Consider the following 14,226-nt stretch of genomic DNA (forward strand, 5'->3'; position numbering starts at 1 on the left):
TGCTAAGCTAAAGCACTCAATATTGGTTATCTAGCCTTTGAAACCCTGTTTAAAATTAATAATTCAATCATACTTCTATTATGAAGAACATTTCCTCCAGGGATATATTTCTATATCAAGAAATAATATCATAAGAGACCTAGGGAATGTATTCAATTCAGTTTTATTTCATTTAACCAGTGTTTCAGGAGTATCTTTCAGTGAGGTCATGTACTTTTTTAAGGACAAAAGATATGGTCACTGGCTTAAAGAATGTATAGTCCCAGTAGGGAAGGCAATAATAAACTCATAGCCATCCACATAATTGCATATTAAAGCTATGTGTTAGATTTGGCAATACAGGGCCAGTGCCGGGAGCCGATCCATCCAGCCTTCCTGATGGCACAGCCCAGGTGGTTGGCGGAAGGGCAACGCACAGTGACCCTCTGAATGGGAAGCTACTGGTATCCCTCCTGTTACTCATCTTGGTCATCCCCATGGTCCAGTTGGCACTGATGATTCAAAATAAACCCATGGGGGGCAAACTTGGGAACATTTTCTGGGGATGACCCCCAGGAAAACTGGGAAAAACCATGAGAATCCGAAGATGGATAATGAAACCTTATATCCAGCCGGTGCCACCCCCGCCTGCCCATCCCCTACCTAAAGGAAGGATAGCCCCCTATATTTCCCAGCCAAGGAGGGGGGCAAATGGATTAGAAACCCCCACTCCCGCAACAAAGGAATGTATCTATGGATACAAGTTACTCCAACCCCTAGGCCCACTTGGCCCCCAGGAGGCATTCCAGAGCATAGCTGGACCTGGTGGGTTAAGGTATAGAATGGTTCATTAGTTCCTAGGTATACATTGTCTCTCTGGGAGCACATAAGCGTGGGTTCCCAGGGCCCTCTTGGCTCCCTCCCAGCACCCCAGACCAAAGCGAATACTTTTGTTCCTTATGCTGCAAATGGTTCAAAGGAACAATTAAGAAGTCACATCCCTGTAAATGTTCCACTTGAGGTGTTGAGAGCTAGATGACCTTTCATGAAAATAGCAAAGCAAATGCCTTATAAACTATAAATAAACGTAGATACATAATGAAAGTAATATGAGGAAATTAATCAATAAGCAAAGGGCAGGAGGGAATGTTACACAGAAATAACCATAAAGTTCCTTAATGGGTGATTACACAAAGGAACATTTTTAGAATTAGGTAATGCCGAGAAACATAGATGACGCACGCTACAAACAAATTGCTAACAAATATGATGCCACGTTTGCCACAATAAAGCGGCCAGTCTAACACACTGCTGTTGTCTGTGTCCATTTGTCATCTCACGGACGCCATTCATCGTTCGGGAACCCCTGGACCTACTGGGGCTGGACCCCGGCAGGCCAGATTAAGATTTTTAGAGTTCCTAAACTCTGAAAAGATTATGATACTTACCCCCAACCCTCTTGTAGTTAAAAATAAGAAAGTTACTAAGCTGTGAAGTTGCTAAAAGAAATTGTACCAAAGTACTGATTTTTCTAATAGTGACTACTTTGATGATATCTTTAAAAAATCAAACATCAATTTTTTAAGTGCCTTCTCATTCCTGTTTCTTGGTACCTCTCCTTTGCTGGACCTCTAACCATGTAATGTGGCCTTAATGGTAATGGCATCAGAAAAGAGGGATCTGTTTGCCTTTGGAGTTAGGATCAGATTTTTGACATGGGTCTGGAAAGATGAATAGGAGTTTTCCAGATGACGTCCTTTGCTGAGGCAGAGAAACATGAAACAGCTGGGTAAATATTAGGAGTATTTGAGTGAGAAGCGAGTGAAGCTGACCAGAGACAAAGAGATCAAGTCTTATACGAAGTATACCATCAATTAAATAAGAATTATAAACTAAAAAAATCTACAGTGTCTTCAAGTATAGCTCAGAAATCAGTAAACTTTTTCAATAAAGGGCCAGGCAGTAAATATGTTAGGTTTTGCAGGCCTAATATATGTCTAACAGCATCTCTTCCAACTACTCCACTCTGGTGTTGTAGCATGAAAATGGCCATAGACAAAATAGGTTGAATGTATTCTAATAAAACTTTATTTGTAAAAATAGGTGGTGGGCTAGCTTTTGTCCAGAAGACACAGTAATGTTTGACAGTCCCTGGCGTAAGCTATCAGTTTAACAAGGATTACAGAATAAAAGGCCTACAATGCAAACTAGAGACATGTCTGCATATGTAAAGCTATCATGTAATTTGGGAGCAGTCAGAGGATTGGTTGAAATACTAGGAAAGGTTAGCAAATGATAGGTATCCTGAGTTGTCCAGGAAAGGGAAAAGAGAAGGTCAAGAGGAAGATAACTTTATAGTATATAAGCAGGCCTAGAAGAAACCATGATATAAGGACACAGATTCTGTTATCCCAAGCAATTTCCATGATTTGAGTCTTTTGAATGATTCTGTCATGGACATGTGAAGTTCCAATGGTCTTGTATAACGGTGAGTGCTGTTTGTCCAGCATTATCCATTATTCCTTTCTCCCAATGTTATTACCCAGTTTTCACTGACCATAAGGCTGCCCAAAGGAAAGATATATTCTTATTCTTTCACCTCCATTGTAAATAAGTTTCATATGACTAGTATTGCCCAATGGTATATGAGAAGTGATGAGCACCTTTTGGGACATGTGCTTAAAGGGAAGGGGTGAGGGGGCACCTGGGTGGCTCAGTCGGTTGAGCGTCTGACTTCGGCTCAGGTCATGATCTCACAGTCGGTGAGTTCGAGCCCCGCGTCGGGCTCTGTGCTGACCGCTCAGAGCCTGGAGCCTGTTTCAGATTCTGTGTCTCCCTCTCTCTGACCCTCCCCCGTTCATGCTCTGTCTCTCTCTGTCTCAAAAATAAATAAACGTTAAAAAATATATTAAAAAAAAAAAAGGGAAGGGGTGTTCCCCTTACTTTGAGCCACTGCTTGAAACATGATCAAGGTGGCATACTACCTTAGATCATATGGGCCAGAGTAGAAGACAGTGCAATAAGACAGAAGAAGACTGGTTCCTGGATGACCTTATGATGGAGCAGAGAGTCCTATTGGCCCTTGACTGACTACATCCATAGTGTTACATGAGACAGAGAAACAAACTTCTATCTAGACTAAATCATTCTTACTTAGGTCTCTGTTACATCAGCCAAACCTATATCTGACCTAAACCTGTAACAAAAATTGTTATCCTAACCTTTATGAGATAAGCCATTGCATTGAGATTATGTGAAGAACAGGGGTTGGAGGGTGGAATTAAAGATCCCCATCCTTTAATTTTTTTTAGTATTTCTTAAAATGGAAGTTTAATATAAACACTAAGATAAATGTAAAGCTAAACACATAGTTTATATTAGTATCTAATATAATGACTTTATTATATGACCTTCCTAGTTTATTTTTTCTTCCACAATAATTTATTCAGCAAACACTTGTTGAAGAGCAGAATTCTGTTGGAACATGATGGAAGAATATTGAATCACTGTGAGGACGCCTAGGTGCATAACAAGTATTTCCTCCTTCTGAGGAAATTACCTCTGTGGAGGTAAAAGAGTTATTAAATTAAAAAGTGACATGTGAAAGGGGAACCACAAGAGATTAGAGATAGAGAACAAACTGAGGGTTGATGGTGGGGAGGTGGGTAAGAGATGTGCTAGATGGGTGATGGGTACTAAGGAGGGCACTTGTGATGAACACTGGCTGTTGTAAGTGAAGGATCACTGAATTCTACCTCTGAAATCAATATTGCACTGTATGTTAACTGATGTGGGAAGGAAATGGCAGGTAGAACTAAATTTCCTTATAACCTGCAGCCCACTGACAAATGCTTGAGGCAGGCAGAGTAAAATGTTTCTCCAGGAACTCCCTGCTGTCTTAATGCTAATGATTTACTAGAGGGAAAAACTATCTTAGCTTGACAATAGCTAGGCCTCCGGTATCCTGTGAGTCTTCTTTAGCATATGAAAATCTCTTTGGAACCTTCCTCTGGACTTTATCTCCCCCAACTCCCAAATATATGACCAGTCTCTTCACAGGGTCTGGGGCAGCTCTTCCTGCTCATGGGTCCTGTCCCCGTGCTTTAATAAAGTCACCATTTTTGCACCAAAGACGTCTCAAGAATTCTTTCTTGGTCGTAGGCTCTGGATCCCACCTTAACCCCAAAAACTTCATCATTAACTAAAATTTAAATTCAAAACAAAAGAAAACAAACAAAGTGGCATGTCGATTTAGAGTAGGGATCTCTTTCACTTGTGGGCATTCATGACCCAGAGAGTGTTTAAGCAGGCTATTTGATTCTAATTCAAAAGAATATTACATTGATAACTATATATATATATATATATATATATATATATATATTTGTTATTAGATAATCAGTGCCGCTATTCAGATTCTATCTGTAAGCACATAAAATTGTTCTTTGTTTTGTTTTACCCTCACACATATTTTCTTGAGATTAAATTCTTATTGTGATATTTTAGCTAATTTATCTGAATATAAAACTTTCCTTATCATTAATAATTGAATAAAACAAAATAATAGTGATGATAAAATATTTTCTTGGTTGTAAATATTCTGATAAACTATGTTGTTGTTTTTTTTTTTTTAATTCCTGTTTTTTTTTTTTTTTTAGGCAAACAATGCCCCCTTTTGGCCATTGGCTCCTATAAAAAGAAATCATAAAAACAGACACCTTTTTCATCTCTGCTAAGAATTGAATTTATATATATAACTTAACATAAAAATAGATTATACATCATGTTACATATATAAGTTATATAATAATAATATGTTATAAATTATATAATTTACATACAAAGAACCTGTCCTGTGTTACCTTAAGAGTATATATACTGTGTCCTGAGATTTGAGATTTATTTTGTAGAGAAACAATTTATACTGCGTAGTTTCTTTCTTTTATTTTGTTTTTAGTTAACGTACAGTGTTATATTAGTCTACTTGCTATATTGTATGCCTGAAACTAACATTTTAATTTTTTAAATAATTAGGTCTACTAGAATGGTTAATGGCAGTGTTGTAAGACCCAAATTTTAGTTTTATGAATCTTCTTTGTCATATCTAATTCAGGTTGAATACGAAGGCCTAAAGCATGAGATTAAGCGATTTGAGGAAGAAACCGTGCTGCTCAACAGCCAGCTGGAAGATGCCATCCGGTTGAAAGAGATTGCAGAGCACCAGCTGGAAGAAGCCCTTGAGACCTTAAAAAACGAGAGGGAACAAAAGAACATCCTGCGGAAGGAGCTCTCCCAGTATATCACCCTCAATGACAACCATCTTAGCATCTCTGTCGATGGACTCAAGTTTGCGGAGGATGCGGGTGAACCGAACAATGACGACAAAATGAATGGGCATATCCACGGGCCCCTTGTGAAACTCAATGGAGACTATCGGACTCCCACTTTAAGGAAAGGAGAGTCTCTACACCCCGTTTCTGACTTATTCAGTGAGCTGAACATTTCAGAAATACAGAAGTTAAAGCAGCAACTTATGCAGGTAAAATCTCTTCTGTTACTGTGAACTTCTTGCAGGCTGCACGGAGCCTGTTTTGTGATATCTTCTTCTCACATTTTATTTCTAGCTCATTTTTTGACATACTGCTTCTTCACCTGGCAACCTTGAAAGTATAGTATTTTAGAAAGACACAACCGAAGAGGTGTTGAAAAGAAATCGCTCATTTGCCTGGCTTTAGGAAATATATCTTAGAGCCACAAAGTGGATTATGATCAGGTGTGAAGGGAGAGAAGCCTCTTGATGCATTTCTAACAGAAGAATTCAAAAGCTTTATACATGAGTGATCTGACTTTTCCACCACAAACAACTGTAGTGTTAAAGAATAACAATACACTTCGCAGGAATACTTTAAGCTTTTTTTTTTTAATTTTTTTTAATGTTTATTTATTTCTGAGACAGAGAGAGACAGAGCATGAGTGGGGGAGGGGCAGAGAGAGAGCGAGACACAGAATCAGAAGCAGGCTCCAGACTCTGAGCTGTCAGCCCAGAGCCTGACTCGGGGCTCGAACTCACAAACCGTGAGATCATGACCTGAGACGAAGTCGGTCGCTGAACCGACTGAGCCACCCAGGCGCCCCGAAGCTTTTAAAAGACATGAAGGACTTTCAGTCTATAAATTAGCTAGGATATCATATGATTCAAAATACAGAGCAGGTATAAATCTGAAACCAAGGAGTTCTTATTGCAACATGAGCTAGGCCTTAAATTTTTAGCATCTTCAAATTCAAATATCTTGTGAAGAGTCCTGCCTTTTAAGTTTATCTCACTGTGAGATGGCTTTTCTAGTTTAGATACTGCCTCCCTGCCATACCTTAATCTAGTGCTAATGGGAATCTCGTCTGAAGCATAGCACTGCCACCAACACCATCATCTGAGGGCTTCTTTATAGTACACATTCTTGGGCTCCACGCAAATCTTCTGAACCAGGAATCTGGTTCAACAGGCTTGTCAGGTGATTAACTCTTTGGTCTGTTACCCACCCCCTCACCCCCCAAGTTTCTCTGCATACAGCTGGTTAGAGGCCATCAGGACTGTGCAGTCATTTATTTCTATGGTAAACAGGGCTTATAATGTTCTGCCTCTACAGAAATGATGGCTAAAAAGTGAAATTAGTGAAAATAAATAAAGATCTGGAGACGGAGTGAAGTTAATTTTATAGGTTTATTGTTAATATTACATCACGAGTTAACACATTGTGCACTTTACCTGCCCTGTGCTCTTGGCTACTAGCAAAGAATTCGTTTTCACAATGTTTAACTGAAATCAAGAGGGCATGGCCATTGGAAGAAAATGAATGTATATAGACTTTTATCTGACTGCAAAGTTCAGTTCTGTGTAGGTAATATTTTTTTATGTCTTTTTGCTCAGTTCACACTAATACAACTAGATTGATAGCAAACATATTTTAAATTTGTATGTGACAGATAATATAAGAATTCATGCCCCCAAATTAAATAGAATTAATATAAAATTTTTCTTAAACTATCACGTTGGTGGCTTTAGGATAAAAAGTTAGCATGCCAAGACTTTTGTTTCTTCTTATTAGGGTGGCAGTGTAGATTAGGAAGAGGTGCTTTTCTGCATAAAACAGCACAACAGTTTTCAACTAGGTCGGCCCTTGGGCTGCAAACTCAGGGCTGCTCTTCCATTTAATCCTGTAGGTCGTCTGAAATAATAGAAAATTCTGAAAGAAATGAGTCGTGTAACAAAAAGAATGGTGGAGACAAGTTCTCAGCAAGGGAGCGATTCCGGGTTGGAATGTCATTTGCATTGGGGTGGGATGATTCCTCCTTGTCTGTGACTGGTGAGCTACCAGAGGTTTAGTGTCTCTGGTCCCAACCCATTAAGTGCCAGTTACATCTCCTCAGGCAACGTGATGATGAAATGCCCCACCCGTTTCAAATGTTCCAAGGGTCAACTGCCAGTTGAGAATCCTCCTATAGAAAGACAGCACTTTACTCTCCCATAAAATGGGGATACAGACTACCTTCTCCATTAGAGTGGCATGGTTTATGAGTTAATGTGTGTAGAGTGCCTCGTAAACGCTCAATAATTGTGAACTGTTATGACTACTTCAACTCCATACTGCCTGGAGCACTCTCTTTAGCTTTTATTAGTATTATTAACTTACTGTTGGACAGTTGGCTCTGGGAGAGTCATCTCAGAAGGGACTAATGTGCTCACTGGTAAGAATACAGGAAGGTAACAGTAAAGTGTCAGCGTGAGGTCTGAAAAGGGATGTTCATTTAGCAGAAAGTTAGGGAGAGAAAGACTTGGCCGGGTAAACCTTCCCTCAGTACAGCAGACAACAGTGTACTGGGGTTTAATTAATGTTGACAGTTTGTCAAGATATGAAGAGGCACAGGCACGGCCTTATGTTCCAAAGTTAGCACTGCATTTAGTTGTGGAGACCAGGCTCAACACAGGAATGGGGGACTTACAGCTTCCAGTCTCACAGCAGCAACACTAACATCTAATTATGGTTTAGACAAAATCACCATCTTTTGGTAAGCAACATTTTTTAAAAAGCGCATTAACTGGGGCGCCTGGGTGGCTCAGTCAGTTAAGCGGCCGACTTCGGCTCAGGTCATGATCTCGCGGTCCGTGAGTTCGAGCCCCGCGTCGGGCTCTTTGCTGACCGCTCAGAGTCTGGAGCCTGTTTCAGATTCTGTGTCTCCCTCTCTCTGACCCACCCCTGTTCATGCTCTGTCTCTCCCTGTCTCAAAAATAAATAAAATGGTAAAAACAATTTTAAAAAAAGCGCATTAACTTTTTCTAAGAATATATTTCGTTCAAACTGTTGAGTACAAGTATAGCGGAATGTATCTTTTCATGCATAATTTATAATCTGATAGGTTTTCCTTAGCTGTGCATCCCCCTTGGGTTTAATTTGTATAAATAAGCAAATTATAAAAACATTACAGGATACATTACCAAAAAGTAATTGCAGTTGTCTTTGATGTTAATGAGGCTTGAAAATAATATGACAGTTCTGATACACAGCAGTACTCTTAATGCACCTTGCAGCATATCCTGTATGTCAGCACCACTGTCTGGACATCCCAAGGAACAAGCAATCAGATGTACTTTACGTGTGACTATCTGAAATGCTTGGAGCCAAATGTGTTGAATGAAATGTTCAGAATGTAGAAAGGTAATATACAGCATATACTATATATTTTACGACATCCCTAATGAGATCAGGTGCAGCAGTGAATGATCAAATACTATTAACATTTTTTTTTATGTTTATTTATTTTTGAGACAGTGAGAGACAGCATGAACAGGGGAGGGTCAGAGAGAGGGAGACACAGAATCGGAAGCAGGCTCCAGGGTCCGAGCTGTCAGCACAGAGCTTGACGTGGGGCTCCAACTCAGGGAACGTGAGATCATGACCTGAGCCGAAGTGGGACTCTTAACTGACTGAGCCACCCAGGCGTCCCACTATTAACATTTTTGTAGTGAAACATGTGACTGTTCACTCTAAGAGGAGAAAATGAGGACCAGAGAAGGCCTCTCATCAGGCAGGTGCAATTTTGCTGCTTGAGGAGTCTAGGGCTGTCTGAATATCACTACCCATTGAGTTATGATACAACTTTTATTTAAAGCCACTTGAGATTTTGAAATTATGGCTGTCGTGGGGCATTACAGCTGCCATACTGTTCAGGCAGTTCTCAGTCTTGTGTACCTCAGCTTCTAACATCAGAATACTTTGGATATCCCAGCTTGTATTTTCATAGTTCACTTGTGTCTTAGGATTTCTTTTGGCCAGGGTCCAAAGTACCGCATCTGAGAGAAAGTTTTGCACCTTCAAATTGAACACCTGTGCTTAGTTAATGTTGTCAGTTTGTGGAGACATAGAGAGGCACAAGCAGGGATCTAACACCCTGTACCAGGGAATATGCAGCTTTTAAATTATTCTTCCTGAGAATTAAAGAAACCTTTTGTAAACAGCATACCCAGGTCAAAGCCTATTGGCCTATTCTTATCTTACAAGTTTCCATCTATGCATGTTAATTATGTTTTCCCATCTATGGGTATTTATTTGCCTTGGTTCTGAAAAGAAAAAAAATCTGTTTTTGCCTTGGGTATCAGGAATGATGGGTGAGTTGCTTTACTTCTCTGAGATGCATCTATAAAGGGAAGGTAATAAATTAGCCCCATCAGAAGTCTCTAGGCCTTTGTTAGTTAGAATTAGGGAAAAAAAAAAAAAAAATAGGTCCATTTCTAAAGAGGTCATACTGCCATCTGCTGGGAAATGGCAATAATTAATATGAAAATCTAGGACAACTGCAATTGAAATAGTGTCTCTGACAGTTGTATTGCCCTCAAGACTCGGTTATTTAAAACAGATTAAACAGCTTACCCTTGAACAACATGGTTTGAATTGCATGGTTCCACTTACACACAGATTTTTTTTTGTAAATACAGTACAGTACTGTAAAGGTGTCCCTTCCTTATGATTTTCTTAATAACTTTTTTTCTCTAGCTTACTTTATTATAAAAAAAACTAGTGTATAACACAAATAACATATAAAATATGTATTAATTGACTTTATGTTATTGGTAAGGCTTCCAATCAAACAGTACTGCGTTGTTCAAGGGCCAACTGTAATTGATATTTTCCAGTGCTGGTCAGGTAACTTAATTAGTTTTATTAGAATGAAAATAAGTAGATCCTGTCTGAGGAAACTAAATTTCTTAATCTATTTAAAGGAGTCTCTATGCTTATGCTAATATTTCTGCCTTCAATAAATAGCCTCTGTCTAACGTCACATTGCAGAGAGTTTTCTCCTTGGTCAAACTAAGGGGAAAATTTTTGGATTTTTTTCTTTCAGTATCACACTAGCTATATTTTACATTTAATGTGACAAAACAACAATGTTTCTATGAAACTGAAACTGATATTTTGTTGTATCCTCATGGTTGTGAAAGAATAAAGATTCATATTATATTTAGATCCACTCTATTAAAAACAATTTTAGTTTTTCCTATAATGATGGTAAGTGGTCAATTTGCTATATGTCCCATAAGAGTTCAGAGCAGTTTATATATATTTGATTAATTGGTTGGTGTTTGCAACAACTGTATGGGGTAGATAGTATTATTATCTTCATTTTACAGGTAGGGAAACTGAAGCACAGATGTTTTTGTCACCAAAATCAAATCAAGTCAAATATTATATGTGCTTAAAAAGACTTACAGAATATTTATGGGGAGAAATTAATTATAAGAAGATGCTCTGTGTTTTTTAAAACTTAAAGTGACATATACAGTTTCCTAGGACAAAGTTGACAACTCATTAAATGATTACAGACTTTATAATTAAAGATTACCTTTAATATAAGCTTTATAAGCAAATGAATTTCTCAGAAGCCTTACTTTTCCTGCCATATATCAAAACATAAAAGGGCATCTATTATCACAACAGCAAGGGAGTCTATGTCATTTTTTAAGAATTTTCTGGAGATATAATTCACGTAAAATACATCCACCCAGCTAAAGGGTATAATTCATTGTTTTTTAGTGTATTTACAGAGTTGTGCAACCATCACCACGGTCAATTTTAGAGTATTTTCATCACACCAAAAATAAACCATGTACTCATTAACCACTCCAGCCCTGAGCAACCACTAATCTACTTTCTGTCTTTATAGATTTGTCTATTCTAGACATTTGATGTGCTTGGAATCATACAACAGGTGGCCTTTCATGACTGAGTTTTTCTTTTTTCTTTTTCAATGTTTATTTATTTTAGAGAGAGAGCATGAGCAGGGGAGGTGCAGGAAGGGGGGGGACAGAGGATCTGAAGTGGGCTCCATGCTGACAACAGAGCCCAATGCTGGGCTCAAACTCACAAACCATGAGATCATGACCTGAACTGAAGTTGAACCCTCAACAGACTGAGCCACCCAGGCACCTTATGACTGGCTTTTCCATTTAGCATAACATGTTTGAGGTTCATGTATGTTACAACATATATTAGTATTTCATTCTCTTTTCTTGGCAAGTAATATTCCATTATTTGGATATACCGCATTCTATTTATCCATTTACCAGTGATGAACATTTGAATTGTTTCCACTTTTTGACTGTTATGAATAATGGCATGAACATTTATGTACAAGTTTTTGTGTGCACATATGTTTTATTCTCTTCAGTATATGCTTAGGAGTGGAATTGCGGTCCTTTGGCAACTCTGTTCCACCAGTTGATATTTCACTAGATTGATCTTTTTCATAGTTCTTGTTTGTCAGGGAACAGATATGCATTGCCAGAATAGTTTTACTTCAAGCAGAGAAGAATAAATTATTTATTTCTGATTTCTATTTGTGTATGTCAGTCCTAGGTATACCATTACAAGAATCACACTATCCATTCAAATTGAGAGTCAGTTGACCAGGATAAAGACTTTATGAAAATGAATAGCATATAAGGGTACCTGGGTGGCTCAGTCTGTTAAGCATCCAACTTCGGCTCAGGTCCTGATATCACAGTTTGTGGGTTCAAGCTTTGTGTTAGACTCTGTGCTGACAGCTTGGTGCTTGGAGCCTGCTTTGGATTCTGTGTCCCCCTCTCTCTCTGCCCTTCCCCTGCTCACACGTTCTCTCTCTCTCTCTCTCTGTCTCTCAAGAAGGAAGAAAAGAAGGAAAGAAAGAAAGAAAGAAAGAAAGAAAGAAAGAAAGAAAGAAAGAAAATTAATGGCATATAAAGCAGCTTTGATTTCTTTTCCTATAAAAGTCCTTTGAATGTGCAAATTCTGACTATCTTTTCTTTTGTTCTTCCACAAAAGAGCTATCAGTACTCAATACATATAAATGTGTTCATTTAAAAGATAAAGATACAGTGAAATTAAAAAATTTCTATGGGAGGGACACGTGGCTCCATCAGTCAGTAAAGGATGCAACTCTTGATCTCAGGGTCATGGGTTTGAGTCCCACATTGGTGGTAGAGATTACTTAAAAAAATTTTTATGGGACATAATGACAATAATAATAATAGTTAACATATATTGTATACTAAAACTGGATTAAAGAGTTCACAAATTCTGCATTCAAGTTTTCTGGCAAAACAACCCGCCCTACCATAAAAAATAAAATACTCAGTTCCAGATAGAAGATGAAGATTGTAGAAGATGAAGATTTTAGTCACTATGGAAGATGCTAATTAATAGAGCAAGTCTCCCTTAGATAAGTTCTTCACCAATAGAGATTAAAATAGTACCCTTAAAATGAATAGTAATTTTAATCTTTGAAGTGCTTTACACATCTTAGTTTGTGCACTGCTTCTGAAATCCAAATATAATTTAAGGTACTCTAAACCTCAATAGCTAAGCGAAAATATCATGCTGAAGTTGTATAAAATTATCCACAATTTAGTTATTCATTGGAGGGGGAACAAACCAACCATAACTGTCTGGAAAAAAATGTGTGTGTGTGTGTGTGTGTGTGTGTGTGCGCGCGCGCGCGCGTGCGTGTAAATTTTGATATCATTCTCTGTTCAAGTGATTCCACCAGAAATATACTGAGTGTGATAATTAATACTGTATGTGGAAAATACAGACATGAAAGAGATAATGTCCTATTTGATATTTTCTGGAGAGACTATCATGAAGAACCTGACAGATTTACCTTGTAGCCTTAGAAAATGTTATTTGTAAATCAGAATTGGCAGAGTACAGATTGAAATTCTCCTAATGGTATTACCTCATTTATTATAACACTGTTTCCTCTAAAAACAAGGTTGAGACATATTTAGTGCCTTTTGTTCTGGTCCAATTTTTATTTTATTCAAAGGCTTTTTGGAAACAGCTTTGTCTGTTGTAATCATATATACTAATCAAATGATGTTTAGGTTTTTCAGAGTAAATACACTTAGTTTTCAAGAGAAAAAAATTCCTAAAATAATACATTTTCATTGATACTGTCTACAATATCAGTAATAGAATATTTAGAAGATTTTCTGTCTCCCTTATCAAAAATTCAACTGACTTGGCTTTTCATCAAGTACATTACATAATTACCTGCATTTTTTCATTTAAAATTATTGCCCAATAGTCTGGATAAGTCCATTCATCTTTGGCTATGGTGATATAGTTTGTTATATCTAATGAAACCCAACCAGGAGGATTTGTATTGAAATATGTCTTGACTTTGAAATGAAATAGTTGCTTTTGCAAATACAGATACAAATCTGTGAAACAAAGGCGTTTGCCGTGTAGAAATATTTTGGTCATGGGAATGACCAGTTACCCAAGTGTTAACAATGGCTAACATTAGAATACCTGGAGCATTAAATTCACTGTCTTACTCAATCATCCTTTTGTAAGTTAAGAAACTTGCCCAGAGTCATAGAGTTAGGTAAATGCTGGTGCCAAGATTAGAGTCGAATTCTCTGATACTACAGCCTAGTTGGGTTTTTTTTTTAACCTGTAATACTATTCTTTTGGAATATTTTGGTTTCTATAGCCATAATATGTACCTTGTGGATTGTGTTCCAGATATGGGCAAGCACTATGTCATAAAATCAAAGCTATGACTTAGAAGGCTCTAATAATAAGATAACATAACTATATTTTTAATTCTAATTTCATGACTGTACTATACATTTGATCTTAGCCAAAAGGCCGAGAAGCGATGAGTGTACTATACAGGCAGTCCTCGTTTTGCATGATATTGATGGGTCATAAA

The 14,226-nt window shown here is 37.8% G+C and overlaps 1 protein-coding gene across 1 annotated transcript in view; it reads left to right on the forward strand.

The window, feature by feature from the left end:
- Window positions 1-14,226, forward strand: part of BICD1 (BICD cargo adaptor 1) — a 251,571-nt gene that overhangs the window by 193,844 nt on the left and 43,501 nt on the right. Inside the window, exon 4 of the mRNA XM_047866664.1 lies at window positions 5,093-5,518. Coding sequence (XP_047722620.1) covers window positions 5,093-5,518 — 426 coding nt within the window. The remainder of the gene's footprint in view (window positions 1-5,092; window positions 5,519-14,226) is intronic.

The sequence above is a fragment of the Prionailurus viverrinus genome, chromosome B4, assembly GCF_022837055.1.
Source record: "Prionailurus viverrinus isolate Anna chromosome B4, UM_Priviv_1.0, whole genome shotgun sequence".
Taxonomy (NCBI): domain Eukaryota; kingdom Metazoa; phylum Chordata; class Mammalia; order Carnivora; family Felidae; genus Prionailurus; species Prionailurus viverrinus.